This window comes from Oryx dammah, unplaced genomic scaffold (assembly GCF_014754425.2).
Source record: "Oryx dammah isolate SB20612 unplaced genomic scaffold, SCBI_Odam_1.1 HiC_scaffold_21, whole genome shotgun sequence".
Classification (NCBI taxonomy): Eukaryota; Metazoa; Chordata; class Mammalia; order Artiodactyla; family Bovidae; genus Oryx; species Oryx dammah.
In genome coordinates, this window is record NW_024070205.1 from 61,057,847 (window position 1) to 61,075,603 (window position 17,757).

The 17,757-nt window shown below is 39.6% G+C and overlaps 1 protein-coding gene across 1 annotated transcript in view; it reads left to right on the top strand.

The window, feature by feature from the left end:
* Positions 1 to 17,757, top strand: part of USH2A (usherin) — a 922,740-nt gene that overhangs the window by 422,806 nt on the left and 482,177 nt on the right. Inside the window, exons 30-31 of the mRNA XM_040262869.1 lie at positions 13,028 to 13,141; positions 15,236 to 15,397. Of these exons, the coding sequence (XP_040118803.1) occupies positions 13,028 to 13,141; positions 15,236 to 15,397 (276 nt within the window). The remainder of the gene's footprint in view (positions 1 to 13,027; positions 13,142 to 15,235; positions 15,398 to 17,757) is intronic.

Sequence of the window (17,757 nt, forward strand, 5' to 3'; positions counted from 1 at the left end):
GAGGCTCTTTAGTTCTTCCTTGCCTTCTGCCATAAGAATGATGTCATCTGTATATCTGAGGTTATTGATATTTCTCCTCGCAATCTTGATTCCAGCTTGTGCTTCATCTGGCCCAGCCTTTCATCCAGCCTGGCCATAGTTAGCTGCTGCTGCTGCTGCTGCAAAGTTGCTTCAGTCATGTCCAATTCTGTGCGACCCCATAGATGGCAGCCCACCAGGCTCCCCCGTCCCTGGGATTCTCCAGGCAAGAACACTGGAGTGGGTTGCCATTTCCTTCTCCAATGTATGAAAGTGAAAAGTGAAAGTGAATATAATCCTTAAGATTACTGATCATATTTGATAAAGGAATAAGTTTTCTGTTTTCTAACTTTTATGACCATTTTATATTTGTACTGTATTTGGGATTAACTACAAACTTTATATATATATGTGTGTATATAATATTATATGCAAATAACAGACAAATATATACACACTGATAATAGAGTTTCTTATGAATCAGTTGTGTTTTTTTAAGGGAATATTATAGGCATATACACTTGCTCACTTGGAGGGATAAGCATCCTACTTTCTGTTCATACACAGCATGTTTTAGTAATAACTTTGAACCTATTGACACATTTAAGGTATATTTAAATCAAATTCTTACTATACAGTATGCTATCATTTTTAGTAACATATCTTCAACATGCCTTCTTTCTTCTTCCAGAACTGGGAGGGGAAGAATAATGATCTTGGCGTCAGAAGACATAGGTTCTGACCTTGAATCTGCTGCTGGACCTAAGTGACCTTTACACTCTGCCCAACAGCAGCTCCTCTTCACAGTCCCCTCTGTACAATGGGCTTAACCTATCAGAGGCTTTTACCAGGGGACCTAGGACACTGATCAGTAAGGGATGACTTTCCTTTCTCATTTATTCCTTTTCCTTCTGTCTCCTTGCCTGCCTCCCTGCTTAGTCAAGTCTGCTATTTTCTTGGAGAGTTCTAATGACATCAGTGTCAGTCCTTTATGTTAGACAAAGAGTTAAAATGAGTGGGTAACTTCAAACCAATTGCAGAATTAGAAGAGAAAAGACAGAGACTCTGCAGTTCTTAATATAAAGGCATTGATTAAAAATGTGACATTAGATGTAAGCCAATTGAGAGAATCTTAATAGGAGAATGTTTTGAGATCAGTTAAAATCACTGTTTCAATCATTCCTGAAGACTGAGGTTAAACCCTATATTTTATTTAAAAAAATATAAAAATAAAGAAATTGTTTTCCTGTTTATAAGATTAAACTGTTTAGTCTTTGATCCAAGGTGCTCCCTACTAGAAGTTTTAAACAGAGTCAGAAAATCTGTTTGCAGGAAATTAAATATGAAATGTTAGTTTTAGAATTTCCAAAGAGTTCCATTAGGTTTGGGGTAAACGCATTCACTCTACTACCTTTTGGATAAAATAAAAATTAACTTTAATTTTACAAATCTTCGAGATCCTTATTTTTATTTAAAATATTGTCCTAAACAAAACAACAAATGTCAATTTCCTACCAAAAGAAAGTGTTTCCAGATCTCCGTTAGACCATTAAATTTTCATCCAAATTTAACAAATTTAACAAATGTTCAGTTTCATAAGGTCATTGTGTCACAGTGTCTGCGTTAGAACTTTATTTTTGAGGTTCCTTTAAGTGGGCAAAAAGCATGGCATGTTGGATTAATTTACTCTCTTTCATCCATCCACTGGTTTGGTTGGCAGCTCAAAACTAATTTTGGAGTGTAAGACACTTAAAAAAATTAGGATTTCTCAGCACTATAGCAAAATCTTGAGCCAGAAAAGTCCCCTTCTCTGCTACTTCCCTTCCCCTGGCTGGCTTTCTTTTAAAAGTGGGTTCTTCTACTATGTCCCTAGGTAGCAGTCTCAACTCTGCCTGTGTGGGGTCCCTTACCAGATGGCCCTCTTAATAAATGCCTCGCTCTTCCCCCCCCTCACCTTCTTGATCCAAATGTGAAATGCCAGCAAATAAATAAGAGCATTGTACTCTGATGAGTTCTCTTGAGATGGAGGAGAGCCCCGGGGAGGGAAAGCTAGAAATGGCTTTTCTTTTTGCTAGACGGCTCCTAATTACTTGGCTGGTAGGTAGAAGACACCATTTAGACAATAGAGACTTTAAAGGTAAAGAAAGAGAACAAATTCTCCATCTTATTCCAAATGCCTTTGCTAACAGGAAAAATGTGCTTGGATTGTTGGAGTCCGTTTGAAATATTCCGCACGATCTTTGCCTGGGGACCACAGACTTTGGACTCTGGGTAGAGACGGCTGTGTGCACATTTCGCGGCCACACTCAGAGTGCAACGGAAATGAGTGGGTAATGAGAACAGAGCAGCCAGTTCTTTAATTGAATTAAAAGCTGGGTGACATCAGTGCAGACACCTGTCCAATTACAGACAGGCCAAGGTGTTTACCATTGCTGCACAAGCGATTCGAAGATGACAGAAATCTTTCCGCCCACAGATTAACATAATGAAGGGGAACAGAGTACAGTGGATACAGGCCAGACACCTAGGTTGGCAGCTGAGGGGGGCTGCTGGGGGGTGGGGTGTCGGCTCCAGGATGTAAATAGAAACAGAGTCTCTTTTCTTCTCCAAACTGTGTTGGGCTTTGAAAAGGATGCCATTTTGCTTTACATCTCAGGCTTGGATTCCAGGCTGGCATTTATACTTGTCTGCATCGAGTCAGAGGAGTTAATCATAAAATCTTAACGTCAAAGCCGACTCCTCTGCCGTTTTCCTGCTTCTCAGGATACAGAGTTTTATTAGAGGCACAAAAGCTTGCCCAGCTGGTGTCAGCTCCACAATGATTTTCTCTTAGTCAGGCTGCCTTCAGGTTTGTATATTTCTTTTCTGCTCCTTTGAAACTTGAAGTTTGAGCACAGGAAACAGTGTCGGAAATATAATGTATGAGTCAAAAGAAACAGCATCTGTTCCTTCAGGGGCACCTGGGAAAGGGTAGGACGGGAGTGGGCATCTCTTATAGTAAAGGAGACAGCTTTGAGCTAAGAAGATGAAAAGTCTTGATTTTTTGGTCAAACATCAAGGGTCCACCTTTGGTAAAACATTGCAATAACTGCTAGAAAAGAGGACAAGTAAGAAGTAAAAAGACACGCCCTCTGCATTTAGGAAGTTCCCCCAAATCATTGCAAGGGACTTCTAAATTGTTCACCAGGAGAGGGTTTTTCTGCTCTGCCAGGTGGAAATCCTCAGAGCACACAGTCTGGAACTATACCCACTAGGCTCTTAAATTTCCTCCTGTGATGCGCTGTCTTCACTTGTATCAAGTTCCTGCCCCTGCTCTTTCAGCCAGGGCTTCCTGTACCCGTGGAGGTCCACAGGACTGTCATTCAAAGGGAATATACTTACTTAACTTCAAACTCCCTTGGTGTGGCCCGTCAGGATTTCTCAATGTTAAGCATTAATGCAAAATGCATTATCGCTTAGCACTGAGAGTCCTGGCCCTGCTGGTGCCAATGGTTTTAATCCAGATACCAAGACTCCTGTGTTTCATGGGATCCTAACACTTTTAAGACATCAATAATGCTTCCTATATGCTTATGGAATGTTTTGTCAGCTCACCCTCTTCCATTATCAAAAGAGACTGGCAGGTTTCCTGATATAGTTGGGACCATTTTTGATTTCACAGAGTTTTGTGGCTGGAAAAGAATCTGAGAGGTCATCTGGCCTGCCTCCAGGTAGAAACAGTCTAAGATTCAAAGGGAAAAAAAAAGACTCCTCTGTGATGTCTGCTGGAGACAGAGGTTCATATCCAAACCAGTCTTAAAAGTTGTCATTGTCCAGATATACTTCTTTATTTTTAACCCCCTAAGTGTCATCAAGGAGACTATCTCACCTTATCTTACTGGGTTTTCTGTGGACATAGAATATATGTCATATTTTTCTCTCTAGGATTCTTTTATAAATATATCACTGTATATATTTTTCAGTATTCTTTTAAATATAATATTGAAATATATTTTCAAGGATTTTCTTGTTGTCTCTTTGTCTTTAACTAAATATAGTGTGCTTAATTTCTCAGTCAAGTCCAACTATTTGCGACCCCATGGACCACAGCCCGCCAGGCTCCTCTGTCCGTGGGGATTTTGCAGGCAGGAGTATTGGAGTAGGTTGCCATACCCTCTTCCAGGGGATCTTCCCAACCCAGGGATCTAACCCAGGTCTCCCACATTACAGGCAGATTCTTTACTGACTGAGCCACCAGGGAAGCTTATAGATCTCCTATCATTTTGGACTGGGAGGTCTGGATCTGAAATTTATAAGTGTCCTTGTCCACTTGGCATGTGTGCAAGCATTCTGCTTTATGTATTTAATCTATGTATTATTGTTATCATTAGAGTTCTTCTAGTTCTAATATTTTCTTAGATTAGAAACTTTGTAAAGATCAGTTGTATTCTATAGCACTTTTCCTAGAGGCATATAGGAGGAGAGTTGATGAATACTGTCACGCGAGTGTATGTTCCTTGGTTCTTTGTCTCATCACAACAAAGATTTGGAGTGATGGACATTAAAGCCCTCTCAGCATGTCACAGCTCTCAGGTCTTGGATAGACCGTGTTCTAGCTCTCAGGTCTTGAATGGACCATGTTATAGCTCTTAGACAAATCAGTGTTACAGATCAGTGTTATTTAGAAGATAGTAGGAAAATCCATCTTCGAGGCGTGAGGGCACGTTGATCCAAAGACACAAGGAGAAGAGCGCCCCAGTGCGTGGGAGAGAGAGGGAGAACTAGCTTTGGCTCCGCTTTTTATATTTATCCCTCCCTGGGCCTGTCCTATGTAAATTGGGCCAGCCAGGAGTGGTGTTTGTTTCCCCTGAGGTCCTCACTCCGGTCCTTGGACCTTCTTTTGTTCTATTTTCACGGGCTTTTCCCTTCTTTGTCTTTTAGCCACCGCCATTTTGGACTCCTTTTCCCTATTCTATCTACCTAACAAATACCCTTATATGTGTGTGTGTGTGCATTTTAACTAATTTTTATTTGCGTGTAGTTGATTTACAATGTTGTGTTAGTTTCTGCTGTACAGCAAAGTGAATCAGGTACATACATGTATATTCACTCATTTTTAGATTATTTTCCCATGTAGGTCATTACTAGTATTAAGTAGAGTTTGTTTTCTACATTTGTGACTCTATTTCTGCTTCTTAAATAAGTTCATTTGTACCATATTTTAAAATCTCATATATAAGTGATACTATATGATATGTGTCTTTCTCTGACTTACTTTCACTCAATATGGCAGACTCTAGGTCTGCCCATATCACTACAAATGGCATTATTTCATTCTTTATATGGCTCTGTCCCTTGAACTGCAAGGAGAGCCAACCAGTCCATTCTGGGGGAAATCAGTCCTGGGTGTTCTTTGTAAGGAATGATGCTAAAAGCTGAAATTCCAGTACTTTGGCCACCTCATGCGAAGAGTTGACTCATTGGAAAAGACTCTGATGCTGGGAGGGATTGGGGGCAGGAGGAAAAGGGGATGACAGAGGATGAGATGGCTTGATGGCATCACCAGCTTGATGGACATGAGTCTGAGTGAATTCCGGGAGTTGGTGATGGACAGGGAGGCCTGGCTTGCTGCGATTCATGGGGTCGCAAAGAGTCGGACACGACTGAGTGACTGAACTGAACTGAACTGAATATAAGTATCTTTTGATGATAATACTTTGTTGCAGCAGTACTGCTTTTTTTTCTGAGGAGTATATAATCTAAGGATGATTCTGACACTTAAAGGAATGCCATTTGGCTAATCACTTTGGTCTCTAGGAATATGTCTAAGAAAGGCTACCTTGACTAGTCTTGGAGAGATTATCTTTATTCTTTGGTAATAGCAGACGTTTTTATAATCATCAACTTTAATCAATCCTGATAAACTTTCCATACTGAGAAACAGAATATAGAGACCACATGCCCCAACAAGAGGATGACTTTGTCATTATTCTGATTTAGAAAAGACCACTTGGCTAAGCAGCCCCTTCTCCTACCCCAGCCTAACTGTAATCTGACAAGAGGGAAAATGCTCAATCATTGTATTGCTCTTCTTACTGAAATGGATTTGTATGTATTTAGGGGAAATTATTCCAATGGTCTGACAAAGTTTGTCACTGAGACACAACATTATAATCAAGATCCCCACTGCAAATAGGAAAGAAATGCCACCATAGCCTCTCAAAGTACGGCATGGTTTTTTGAAAGTGATTTACAAGCCACCCAAAACTTTCTACCTGTGATTTGAAGTTGGCAAAAGCCAAAACATCAGCTTTCTTCTTCTCTGTTTTCTATTTTGCAGCTCTCAGTTCTCAGTGTTTATTATTGTTTCACCTGCCTGGAGATAGGAAATGTGAGCACTTGGATAAATGGCTTGAAAGATGATCTAGTTTCTCTCCAGCATCTTTCTTTAAGAATCTTGGGACTTTTCTATGAAATACAATTTGGTAAACTTCTCTACCAAAGCAAAAAGCTGAAAAATGCAAGTTTTTTTGAGAGAAGTATTGCCTGTTTTTTAAGGTCCTAAAGTTTTAAGGGAGAAGAAATTAGCAAAGGAATTTCATGGTACACATATACACACAAAAGAATTCCTTTAGTAAAGGCAAGAAAGACTGAATAAAGCATTGAAGACCATATAGTGAATGCAAACTTAGTATCTGCTTTGACATGATCTTTCTTAAAGTCTCCACTAATACCTTTCTTGTTAAGTTGATATAACAGTCACAGTTCCAACACTGCACTTCAGCTATGATTTGAAAAGAAATAATGTCTCAGGGTAGGTATTTTGCAATATAAGGGAGCTGTTTTTTATGTTTCCCGATTATAATATTATCTAGATGAATGACACAATGTCATATTAAAGATTTCAGAGTACCAAACTGTATGCAACCACAGTGTCTTTTGGAACACAATATACCTTTGCCCCAGCTAAGTTAGGGCCACCTGTGAGAGGCAAAGAAACCTAAGTTGTTCAGTGATGACCAGGAGAAACTAATCTCATGTCATAAAGCATTTTCTTGTTCACTGTAGTATTAAAACTTTCACTTTCTGGGGCTGATTCATTTCTTGTTAGTATTCATTTCAGTTCAGTTCAGTTCAGTCGCTCAGTTGTGTCTGACTCTTTGCGACCCCATGAATCGCAGCACACCAGGCCTCCCTGTCCATCACCACCTCCCAGAGTTCACTCAAACTCACGTCCATTGAGTGGGTGATGCCATCCAGCCATCTCATCCTCTGTCGTCCCCTTTTCCTCCTGCCCCCAATCCCTCCCAGCATCAGAGTCTTTTCCAATGAGTCAACTCTTCGCATGAGGTGGCCAAAGTACTGGAGTTTCCCCTTCAGCATCATTCCTTCCAAAGAAATCCCAGGGCTGATCTCCTTCAGAATGGACTGGTTGGAGTTAGTATGGCATTATCTGATTCAGATGAGCAATTTGTCTTATTTATACTTGCAGTAGATTTGAACTTGGCAATAGCAAAGATGAGACAAATACCAAAGATTTTCAAATGATAAAATGGCTAGGATTTGTCTTATAAGGATACCTTAATTTTGATCAGGATTTACAGTTGACGATGGAGGCATTAAGAGTAGGGAAAATGGTAATACTGTATATATGGTTGTCCCAATCTCCTAATTTATTCCTCCCCTGCTTTTTCACCTTTGGTATCTGTGCAGTTGTTTTCTAAATCTGTGATTCTGTTTTGTAAATAAGTTCATTTATACCATTTTTTTTAAAGATTGCATGTCTAAGTGATACTATATGTTATTTGTCTTTCTCTGTCTAACTTCATGTAGTATAATAATCTCTAGATCCATCTATGATTAACATATACATAGTATTATATATAAAATAAGTAATAAGGACTTACTATATTGCACAGGGAACTCTACTCAATATTGTGTAATAAACTATATGGGAAAAGAATCTAAAAAAGAGTGGGTATATGTATATGTATAACTGATTTACTTTGCTGTACACCTGAAATTAACAAAACATTGTAAGTCAACTATACTCCAATAAAAATATTTTTTAAAAAGAAATGGGAAAGATGAAGCTTGCAAATAGTTTTGGTTATCAGGTCTGGATTGGGGCAGGTTGAGAGTGAAATGTTATTCATATTTGAGTATCTAGGTAGGATACATGTCTTGTGAGCAGAAATGAAAAACTAGAGCTTGGAAGAGAGATGTGAAGTCTACAGATATAGCTACAACATGAGGCTTAATGAACTAATAAAGGCAGGTGTTCAGAAGAAGAGAGAGGTCTACGCACCCAATTGTGAAAAAGAATAAAAAAGCTATCTAAGGGACTGTGAAAGGAAGATGAGCTGGCCAAAGAAAGCAAGGAGCATTAATTTAGAACTCCTAGGAAAGAATTCAGTGGCAGAGAGGGCAGCTGAGGGAGGCAAAGTCCAATAAGTAGACTCAGGATCTAATAAGGATAGAAGAAGAATTACTTGGTCTAGTGTGGATGGGATCACTAGTGACCTTTAAAAAGTGGAAAGTCAAGAAATACCTGGACTAACAGTCAAATTTGCCTTGGAGTACAGAATGTAGAGGGCAAATGCTAATAGAGTTTTGCCAAGGGAATGCACTAGGCATAGCAAACACAAGAGGAGACTCTACACATGGACATCACCAAATGGTCAATAATGAAATCAGATTGATTATATTCTTTGCAGCCAAAGATGGAGAAGCTGTGTACAGTCAACAAAAACAAGACCAGAAGCTGACTATGGCTCAGATCATGAACTCCTTATTGCCAAATTCAGACTTAAAATAAGTAGGAAAACCATTAGACCATTCAGGTATGGCCTAAATTAAATCCCTTACAACTATACAATAGAAGTGATAAATAGATTCACGGGATTAGATCTGATAGACAGAGTGCCTGAAGAACTGTGGACGGAGGCTCGTGACATTGTACAGGAGGCAGTGATCAAGACCATCCCCAAGAAAAAGAAATGCAAAATGGCAAAATGGTTGTCTGAAGAGGCCTTACAATTAGCTGTGAAAAGAAAGGAAGCAAAATGCAAAGGAGAAAAGGAAAGATATACCCATTTGAATGGAGAGTTCCAAAGAATAGCAAGGAGAGATAAGAAAGCCTTCCTCAGTGATCAGTGCAAAAAAATGGAGGAAAAGAATAGAATGGGAAAGACTAGAGATCTCTCCAAGAAAATTAGAGATACCAAAGGAGAATTTCATGCAAATATGGGCAAAATAAAGGGCAGAAATGGTATGAACCTAACAGAAGCAGAAGATATTAAGAAGAGGTGGCAAGAATACACAGAAGAACCATACAAAAGGATCTTTAAGATTCAGATAATCACGATGGTGTGATCACTCAACTAGAGCCAGACATTCTGGAATGTGAAGTCAAGTGGACCTTAGGAAGCATCAGTGCAAACAAAGCTAGTGAAGGTGATGGAATTCCAGCTGAGCTATTTCAAATCCTAAAAGATGATGCTGTGAAAGTGCTGCACTCAATATGCCAGCAAATTAGGAAGACTCAACAGTGGCCACAGGACTGGAAAGGTCAGTTTTCATTCCAATCCCAAAGAAAGACAATGTCAAAGAATGCTCAAACTACCGCACAATTGCACTCATCTCACATGCTACTAAAGTAATGCTAAAAATTCTCCAAGCCAGGCGTCAACAATACATGTACCATGAACTTCCAGATGTTCAAACTGGATTTTGAAAAGGCAGAGGAACCAGAGATCAAATTGCCAACATCTGTTCGATCATCAAAAAGCAAGAGTTCCAGAAAAACATCTACTTCTGCTTTATTGACCATGCCAAAGCCTTTGACTATGTGGATCACAACAAACTGTCGAAAATTCTGAAAGAGAAGGGAATAGCAGACCACCTGACCTGCCTCCTGAGAAATCTGTATGCAGGTCAGGAAGCAACAGTTAGAACTGGACATGGAACAACAGACTGGTTCCAATTCAGGAAAGTAGTACATCAAGGCTGTATATTGTCACCCTGCTTATTTAACTTATATGCAGAGTGCATCATGAGAAATGCTGCATTGGAGGAAGCAGAAGCTGGAATCAAGATTGCCAGGAGATATATCAATAACCTCAGATATGCAGATTATACCACACTTATAGCAGAAAGTGAAGAGGAACTAAAAGCCTCTTGATGAAAGTGAAAGAGGAGAGTGAAAAAGTTGGCTTGAAACTCAACATTCAGAAAACTAACAGTATGGCATCCGGTCCCATCACTTCATGGGAAATAGATGGGGAAACAGTGGAAACAGTGTCAGACTTTATTTTCTGGGGCTCCAAAATTACTGCAGATGTTGACTTCCATGAAATTAAAAGATACTTGCTCCTTAGAAGAAAAGTTATGACCAACCTGGACAGCATATTAAAAAGCAGAGACATTACTTTGCCAACAAAGGTCTGTCTAGTCAAAGCTATGGTTTTTCCAGTGGTCATGTATGGATGTGAGAGTTGGACTATAAAAAACACTGAGCACCAAAGAATTGATGCTTTTGAACTGTGGTGTTGGAGAAGACTCTTGAGATTCCCTTGGACTGCAAGGAGATCCAACCAGTCCATCCTAAAGGAAATCAGTCCTGAATATTCATTGGAAGGACTCATGCTGATACTGAAACTCTAATACTTTGTCCTCCTGATGCATAGAACTGATTAATTTGAAAAGACCCCAATGCTGGGAAAGATTGAAGGTGGGAGGAAAAGGGGATGATAGAGGATGAGATGGTTGGATGACATCACTGACTCAATGATGTTGAGTTTGAATAATCTCTGGGAGTTGGTGATGGACAAGGAAGCCTGGTGTGCTGTAATCCATTGGGTTACAGAGAGTTGGACACAACTGAGGACTAAAATGAACTGAACTGAACTGAAAGTGAATTGAAGTCGCTCAGTCGTGTCTGACTCTTTGTGACCCCATGGACTGTAGCCTACCAGGCTCCTCCCTCCATGGGATTCTCCAGGCAAGAATACTGGAGTGGGGTGCCATTTCCTTCTCCAGGGAATCTTCCTGACCCAGGGATCGAACCTGGGTCTCCCACATTCCAGGCACCTGTGAGCCACCAGGGAAGGAGAACTGAACTGAGTGATCTTTAAAAGATAAAAATCGGTGGTTTTTTTTAGCAGCGTGCAGGCAGAAACTGGATTGCAGTGACAACATAGTTTGGCTGCCATGGCACTGTGCTAGAGTTCTGTCCTCCAATGTCTCTGTATTGAGAACATTATATTCCTAAGCTTATTTAATCCTGATAGTAACACTTTGAGATTAATATTGTAATATCCCCATCTCACAGCCCCACGATACTGTATTATTCCTGTAAGACCTCTCCTCCAAGACAGGTGCTGTTATTAACTATCTGCAGTGCCTTAGAAGACTAAGGCACAGAAATCTGATCAACCTGCCCAAACCCATACCATAAACCAGTAGTAGAATTGGCATCTGGACCCAAGCAGTCTTTCCTGAGCATCATTGCTGTTAATCCCCAAATCCCTACATGTTGAAAATGCAGATGTATGCTGGAAGCCTTCCTTTAAGATTTTTGGAGGAAGAGAAATAATCCCTGTTTAAAAAGTGAGTTTAGAATGTGGGTCATGCTGTGGGAGATTCAAGAAGAAATGACAGCCACAGTGGCAGGAGTGAGGGAAAGCAGAGACAATGTGACGGTGTTTTGAAATCAGAGCTGCCTTTGGCATGAGATGGTCACACGCGTTGTGTGTCACTTCGTTGGCTTGCTGACTTATTTGGCCCTGGGTGAGCATGGTGGTGCCAGGTACAGCCGAGAGGGTTGCATGGCCCAGGGGGATGCTTGGGGAGCTGCTAGATTCAAGACTTACAGGCAACACTGGGGACCCCGGGCCAGTGTGAAGGGCCAGAGCAAACAGTGACTGTGGTCTTTACTTCATCCTTGTCTTTGCTCTTTTAATTTCTTAATCATTTCTATCAGGGAAAGGGAATAGGCAAACATGCATTTTAAAATTTGTTGTTGAATGATGAAAGCTGTCTGTCACATTAAAAGAATCAAAGTTTACTCAATGAAAGGATACCATGAGTAGAACCATCTTTTTGTAAGAATGATGACAATCCATGTGATTGGGGATAAAAACAGCTCTAAAAGCCGCAACAAAAACATGGGTGAGCAAATACACAAATGATAGTTTTGATACTTCTTTAATTCAGGGGATTAACTAAATAAAGAGCTTCTGTCTTAGTTACAAACACCAGTAAACAAAATGTGCTTTCATTTCTGCAGGCACCTTTAATTGCCAAACAAATCTTACATATCCACCACCAAATCAGGTTAATTCAACACTTCTGTGGGCAATGCTTCTGTTTAAGGCAGGTGTCTTAATTAAATAAACTAATAATTTTGCAAGGAGAAGTACAAAAGCATAATTATCTAATTGGCTAATTGTTCAACTGTGTTGATTTGCATATTCGTTTTAGCTGCAACATGAATAAATAGTTTGTATACATGTATCCTACTGTTAAAATAATGAAATCACTCTTGGGAGTAGCATATCCTAACATGTGTTAATAGATGTCACTTAAGATGGAATCTCTAGCTAAACACGGTTGAAAAATGCGAGGTAAAAGAAAATGAAGTGGTTTTGTTTCTCTAGGAAAACTAGGATCCAGAATGGGATGGTGGCTGTCTTTACTATCAGATACACTGAGTTCTGCTCTATGAACTATATGTGGAACTCCCCAGTTTTTCAGGAGAAACATCTCAGGGCATTAGCGTCCTGAGAGGCACGATGGGGAAATTGCTATTTAAAACTGTCTTAACAAGAAGTCAGTCTCACAGTTTTTTCTCACTAGTCGCTGTATTCTAAAATCAACACATGGGCAGGGAAATGGATTTAAGAAGCATATGTTTTTGTTTTTTATCCTCTGTGTCTCTACCTTTTTATCTCACACATATATACACACACAATACTCTTCATGGCTTATGGTAAATATGCAAACCTCTCTTTGTCCCCTTTTATTACAGGCATATTGACAGGCTTGCTACCCTTTACAAACTATGCAGTAACCCTAGCTGCTTGCACTTTGGCTGGCTGTACCGAGAGCTTGCATGCATTGAACATCTCTACTCCACAAGAAGGTAAAGTAATTTCAAAGGTCTTGACTTCCACATTTCAGTCATGAATAATAAAATAGGAGAAGAGCTAAATACTGCAAGGCCATTTGCTAGAAAACCCCAACCTAATTTGATGACAAAGTGCATTGCCAGGCCATAATTGCTCCATTTTTTGGGGGGGTGCGAAAATGAATCAAACTCCATACCCTTTAATGACATGCATCTTTAATAGCGGTAATGCAGATTAATGGGCTTTTTAATTGCTGTTACATTGTTCATGCAAGAGCCTTGTCATTAATATGAAGCATCTGAAAGATTAATGAAAGCTTCCTCATTTTACTATGGCTCAGAAGTAAATCTAGAGACAGTCTGACTAAAAAGAATTGATTGTATGGCACAGTATGAAATTGAGAATCAAACGGTTGATTTCCATGGTCTCTTTTAACTGCTAAACACCAGCACGGGTAACAATTATTTCAGTGTGATGGAACCTCCAAACGCCAATCGAGGCATTATTAATCATGGCCTGGCTCCTTCTGATTCAAGTCTCACTTTTGTTGTATGCGGAGCTTGCAAACTGTTGGCATAAATTAATGTTTCAGAAAGCTTACATTAGGAAGGCAGTGGGAAAGAGAAAATATTTTAGCACTCCAAAGTGAAAGCTTTGCTCGAGCATCAGAACACATCTCTTCCAGAAATAACAGCTCTCAAAACATTTAAAGCATTGTTACTTCGTATTTCTCTCTCCGAGATAAGACGGGTTACACATTTCTCTGTCTAGCTGTAAAGTTATTCAGGAGATTTAAGAGTCCTTTAGGGGAGAAGAGTCCCCAGTCTCTCTCTATTTCAGTATCCATCCATTCCCTTTTCCCACTTCTCATCCCCCTACCCCATCCCACCTCTTTTAAATCCTTAAAGTTAAGAACCACTCACAGAGAAGATGTGTAAAGAAAGACAATGGTCCATCTGATATAACCAGGACAGAAGACAGAAGTCTGTAAAACCCTTCTTGTGACCCTTTGTTCTTCATGCCTTGCACCTGACCTTACCAGAACCCTCTCACCTGGACTATAGCAGTGGTGACCCATGTTCTGTGTTTTCTCAACATTCACTCCATCTGGTCTACCAATGCTAGCACTTTTTCTTAATGTGTCTTTGTTTCTGCTGGGGCAGGTATAATCATCCCCTTTTCTAATTACTTCTACCAACTCCAATATGGCACAGATCATCCTATATCTCACTGTTTTCTCTTCATCTGCTGCACTCTATGACCAGGTTTTACCTGAAAGAAAGAAAGAAAGAAAGAAAGCGAAGTCACTCAGTCGTGTCCGACTCTCTGCGACCCCATGGACGGTAGCCTGCACCAGGCTCCTCTGTCCATGGGAATTTCTAGGCAAGAGTACTAGAGTGGGTTGCCGTTTCCTTCTCCTGGTACCCTCCAAATCTACTTCACAACTTGATCCCAGAGGGATTCCTACTCCTTCAGTTCACCATTTCCTTCTTGTTATTTCCCAATTTCTAGATTTTTCTTAAATTTATTACCAACTTACCAAGCTATAGGTATGATTAGGATCATTTTCTAAAAGTTTGGTTTTTTTTTTTTTAGTTTCTGAGATTCCAATTTATTGGAAATGGACAGACATTCTTTATTAAAAAAAACTCACAATATAGTTTTCATGTATAATAAATTTAATTTATGCTGTGTTTTATTTTTATGGCTGCTTATAGGTTTTTTTTATATCAATTATGGGCCACCTAGCATTGTTCACATTAAATCAAAAGCTCCTCAAGGGTAGGGATTCTGCTTAGTTTGCTTTGAAAGGCATAGCCCGAAGTAAAGATTATGGGTTAGTAATACTATTGATGAAGTAACACAAGCATCAGTCAAGTGAACTAATATAAAATATACTCACCATTTATGGTTGATGCAAATTTTCATAAATTCAAGACAAATATTTAGTACTAAAGCAATTACTGATAAGATGCTCACGAATCAGGGCCATTTCCATGCACGGGATGTCAAGTTTATTCCATGATTTATTGATTTGGGTCTGAAAAGTTTAAATTAGAAATGTAAACTAAAATTATAGTCAATAAGTCTTTTTATTTTTCCCATAGCCCCACAACAGGTTCAGCCACCAGTAGCCAAATCCCTTCCCCATTCTTTGCTACTCTCCTGGAATCCACCCCAAAAAGCAAATGGTATTATCACTCAGTACTCTTTATATATGGATGGGATGCTAATCTACTCAGGCAATGGAGAGAACTACACAGTCACAGGTAAGACTTCTGTAGGTATTAGTAAGTAGTTGTAGTCTCTATTAAAGTATATGTACTTCCAAACTAATAAATGTAAGATAACTATAAACTATAATTTATAGCTATCTGAGAATGCAGATTTAAAAGTTGGGTTACTTAGGTTTGTCTCCTGTTAAATCTTTCAGCTTCCATGATCTTTGTGGTTACGTTGCACTGACAGTGAAGCCAAAGCTTGAAAAATAGAAAAGGGCTTGTGTTGACTTCCTTCCCCCAAGGCTGTCTTACTGTGTCTTCTCTACTTTTGACCCTGTTTCTTACCTGAATCCTTCTACTAACATATCTTTACTCAGAGGGGTGCAGAGGGGGCTTTGGAAATGTATCAACACAAAGAGCCCAGCATATGATTCCTCTGCCTCCTATTGATCACAGGGTTGAAGCTGGGACCCAGTGTGGTCCCCAGCCACACTCACAGTGCAATGATGATGTCATGTCAGTTCAATTGAGGCAGTGACATCATTTCAAACAAATGCAACTGACACATATTAACCCCTTTAAAACCCTCATGAATGTGGAATAATCTTAAGACTCAGAAGTGTGACTCAGTGTGGCCTGAATTTTAGACCATTTGGAAAGAAACATAGTATATCTACCCATGTTATATTAAAAAGTGTCAGGACACTTGAGAAAAGGAAATTGCTCAAAACCTTGTGAAACACAAGAGGTCTGTATTATGTATATTGTCTGGAGTCTGAATCATGTTGTTTATACTTGTATGGTGATTATAGCCTTATATATTATGATATTTTAGATACTGTATGTGACTACTAGGTGAGACATCATTAATCAAATATGGGTTGATGGAAAACTGAGGTGTTAGAGATATTAAAAGTCTTCATGAAAGGTTACAACAAGTTAGAGTCAGAAACAGGATTAATTTTTAATGAATTCACTCCTTCACATTAGTGCCAGGTACTCAGGTTGTATGGAGAAGGGCATGGCAACTCACTCCAGTATTCTTGCCTGAAGAATCCCGTGGACAGACGAGCTTGGTGGGCTATAGTCCACAGGGTCGCAAAGAGTCAAACATGACTGAAGTGACTGAGCGTGCACACACTAAGGCTGTAACAGAGAATCAGCCAGACATGGTACTCCGTTCCCCACCTTGGTGCTCATGACTTTATGGCAGCACGTACAGATAGAGGAAAGAGGAGTATTGGCACAGGGCTGGGTCTTTCATCCACCCAGTTGCGTTTTCAGAGCTCACACCTTTGTGTCCTCTAGCCTGAGAGGCCTCAAAGCACCAGAACTATTGCTTTTATATTTTATTCATCATACTTGGATAGAATTCTGTAATACTTATTCTGTAAGGTAGGTATTATCAATACTCCTATTTTACAAATGAGAAAATTGAGGCTCAGAAAGGTTAAGCAACTTGCTCAAGACCACACAGCCTGTGAGAGTTAGACTTTGACACCGTCTCAGGCATCCTAGTTATGATGAAGAGAATATGATCTTAAAACAAGTTATGTAAATATTAAAGCTTGGTTTCTGAAACTATTAAATGGAGATAACTGAAACTTTCAGGATTTTGAAGAGAAATAAAACTATAGATAAAATACTTAGCATGTTCTGAGTAAAGTACACTTAGTCAAGAAAACTAAAAAATAAATACTAAAAGTAAACTAAAAATAGATTACCCTTGCCCTCGGAATATCTGAAGGCATTATTTTAACTAAAAGTTATTGGCCACAGAATTTATTTCAGTAGAAATGAAAACATATCTTGGAATGAACCTTACCCATGTCTTAATAAATATTATGCAAAGCACTTATTAGGACCAGCTGTATCATCATGTGGAACGGGGACAGCACAGTTTTCAGGCACACTGTAGACACTTCCTATAAGAAGTCTTCGGGGAACACCATGTATAAGTCAGGTGTAACCCTGTGTGCTCACTACCTTTATGCCCACCTCACTTTTTGGTTTGCACCAGGCTGCCTGTTTACTTATCGTTTTGCCCCCATGAAACCATGAGCATCATAAGGACAGGGCTGTGTCTGTCTTATTCATGACGGCATTTCCCCACTGATCGCAGAGACGGTAGAGAATAAGGGAATGAATGAAGTCAAATGATGCCTGGGAACAAAGAAAGATGATCACAAAGGGGTGAAGAGCAGGAATAGGGTGGGAAAGAAAAAACAATGGGGAAAAGATGGGTGGAAATGTAGAAACCCAAGAAAAAGAAACCAAGACCCCTTCCCTGTGCAAAGTGAGTGCTGACCTCGTCTATAGGGAAGTGGTGTGGCTGATGGTGGGTCTCAGAGTGTGGACCTTGAAGATTTCCAAAATGTACAAAACACCATGTAAGGTGGCACTACAAA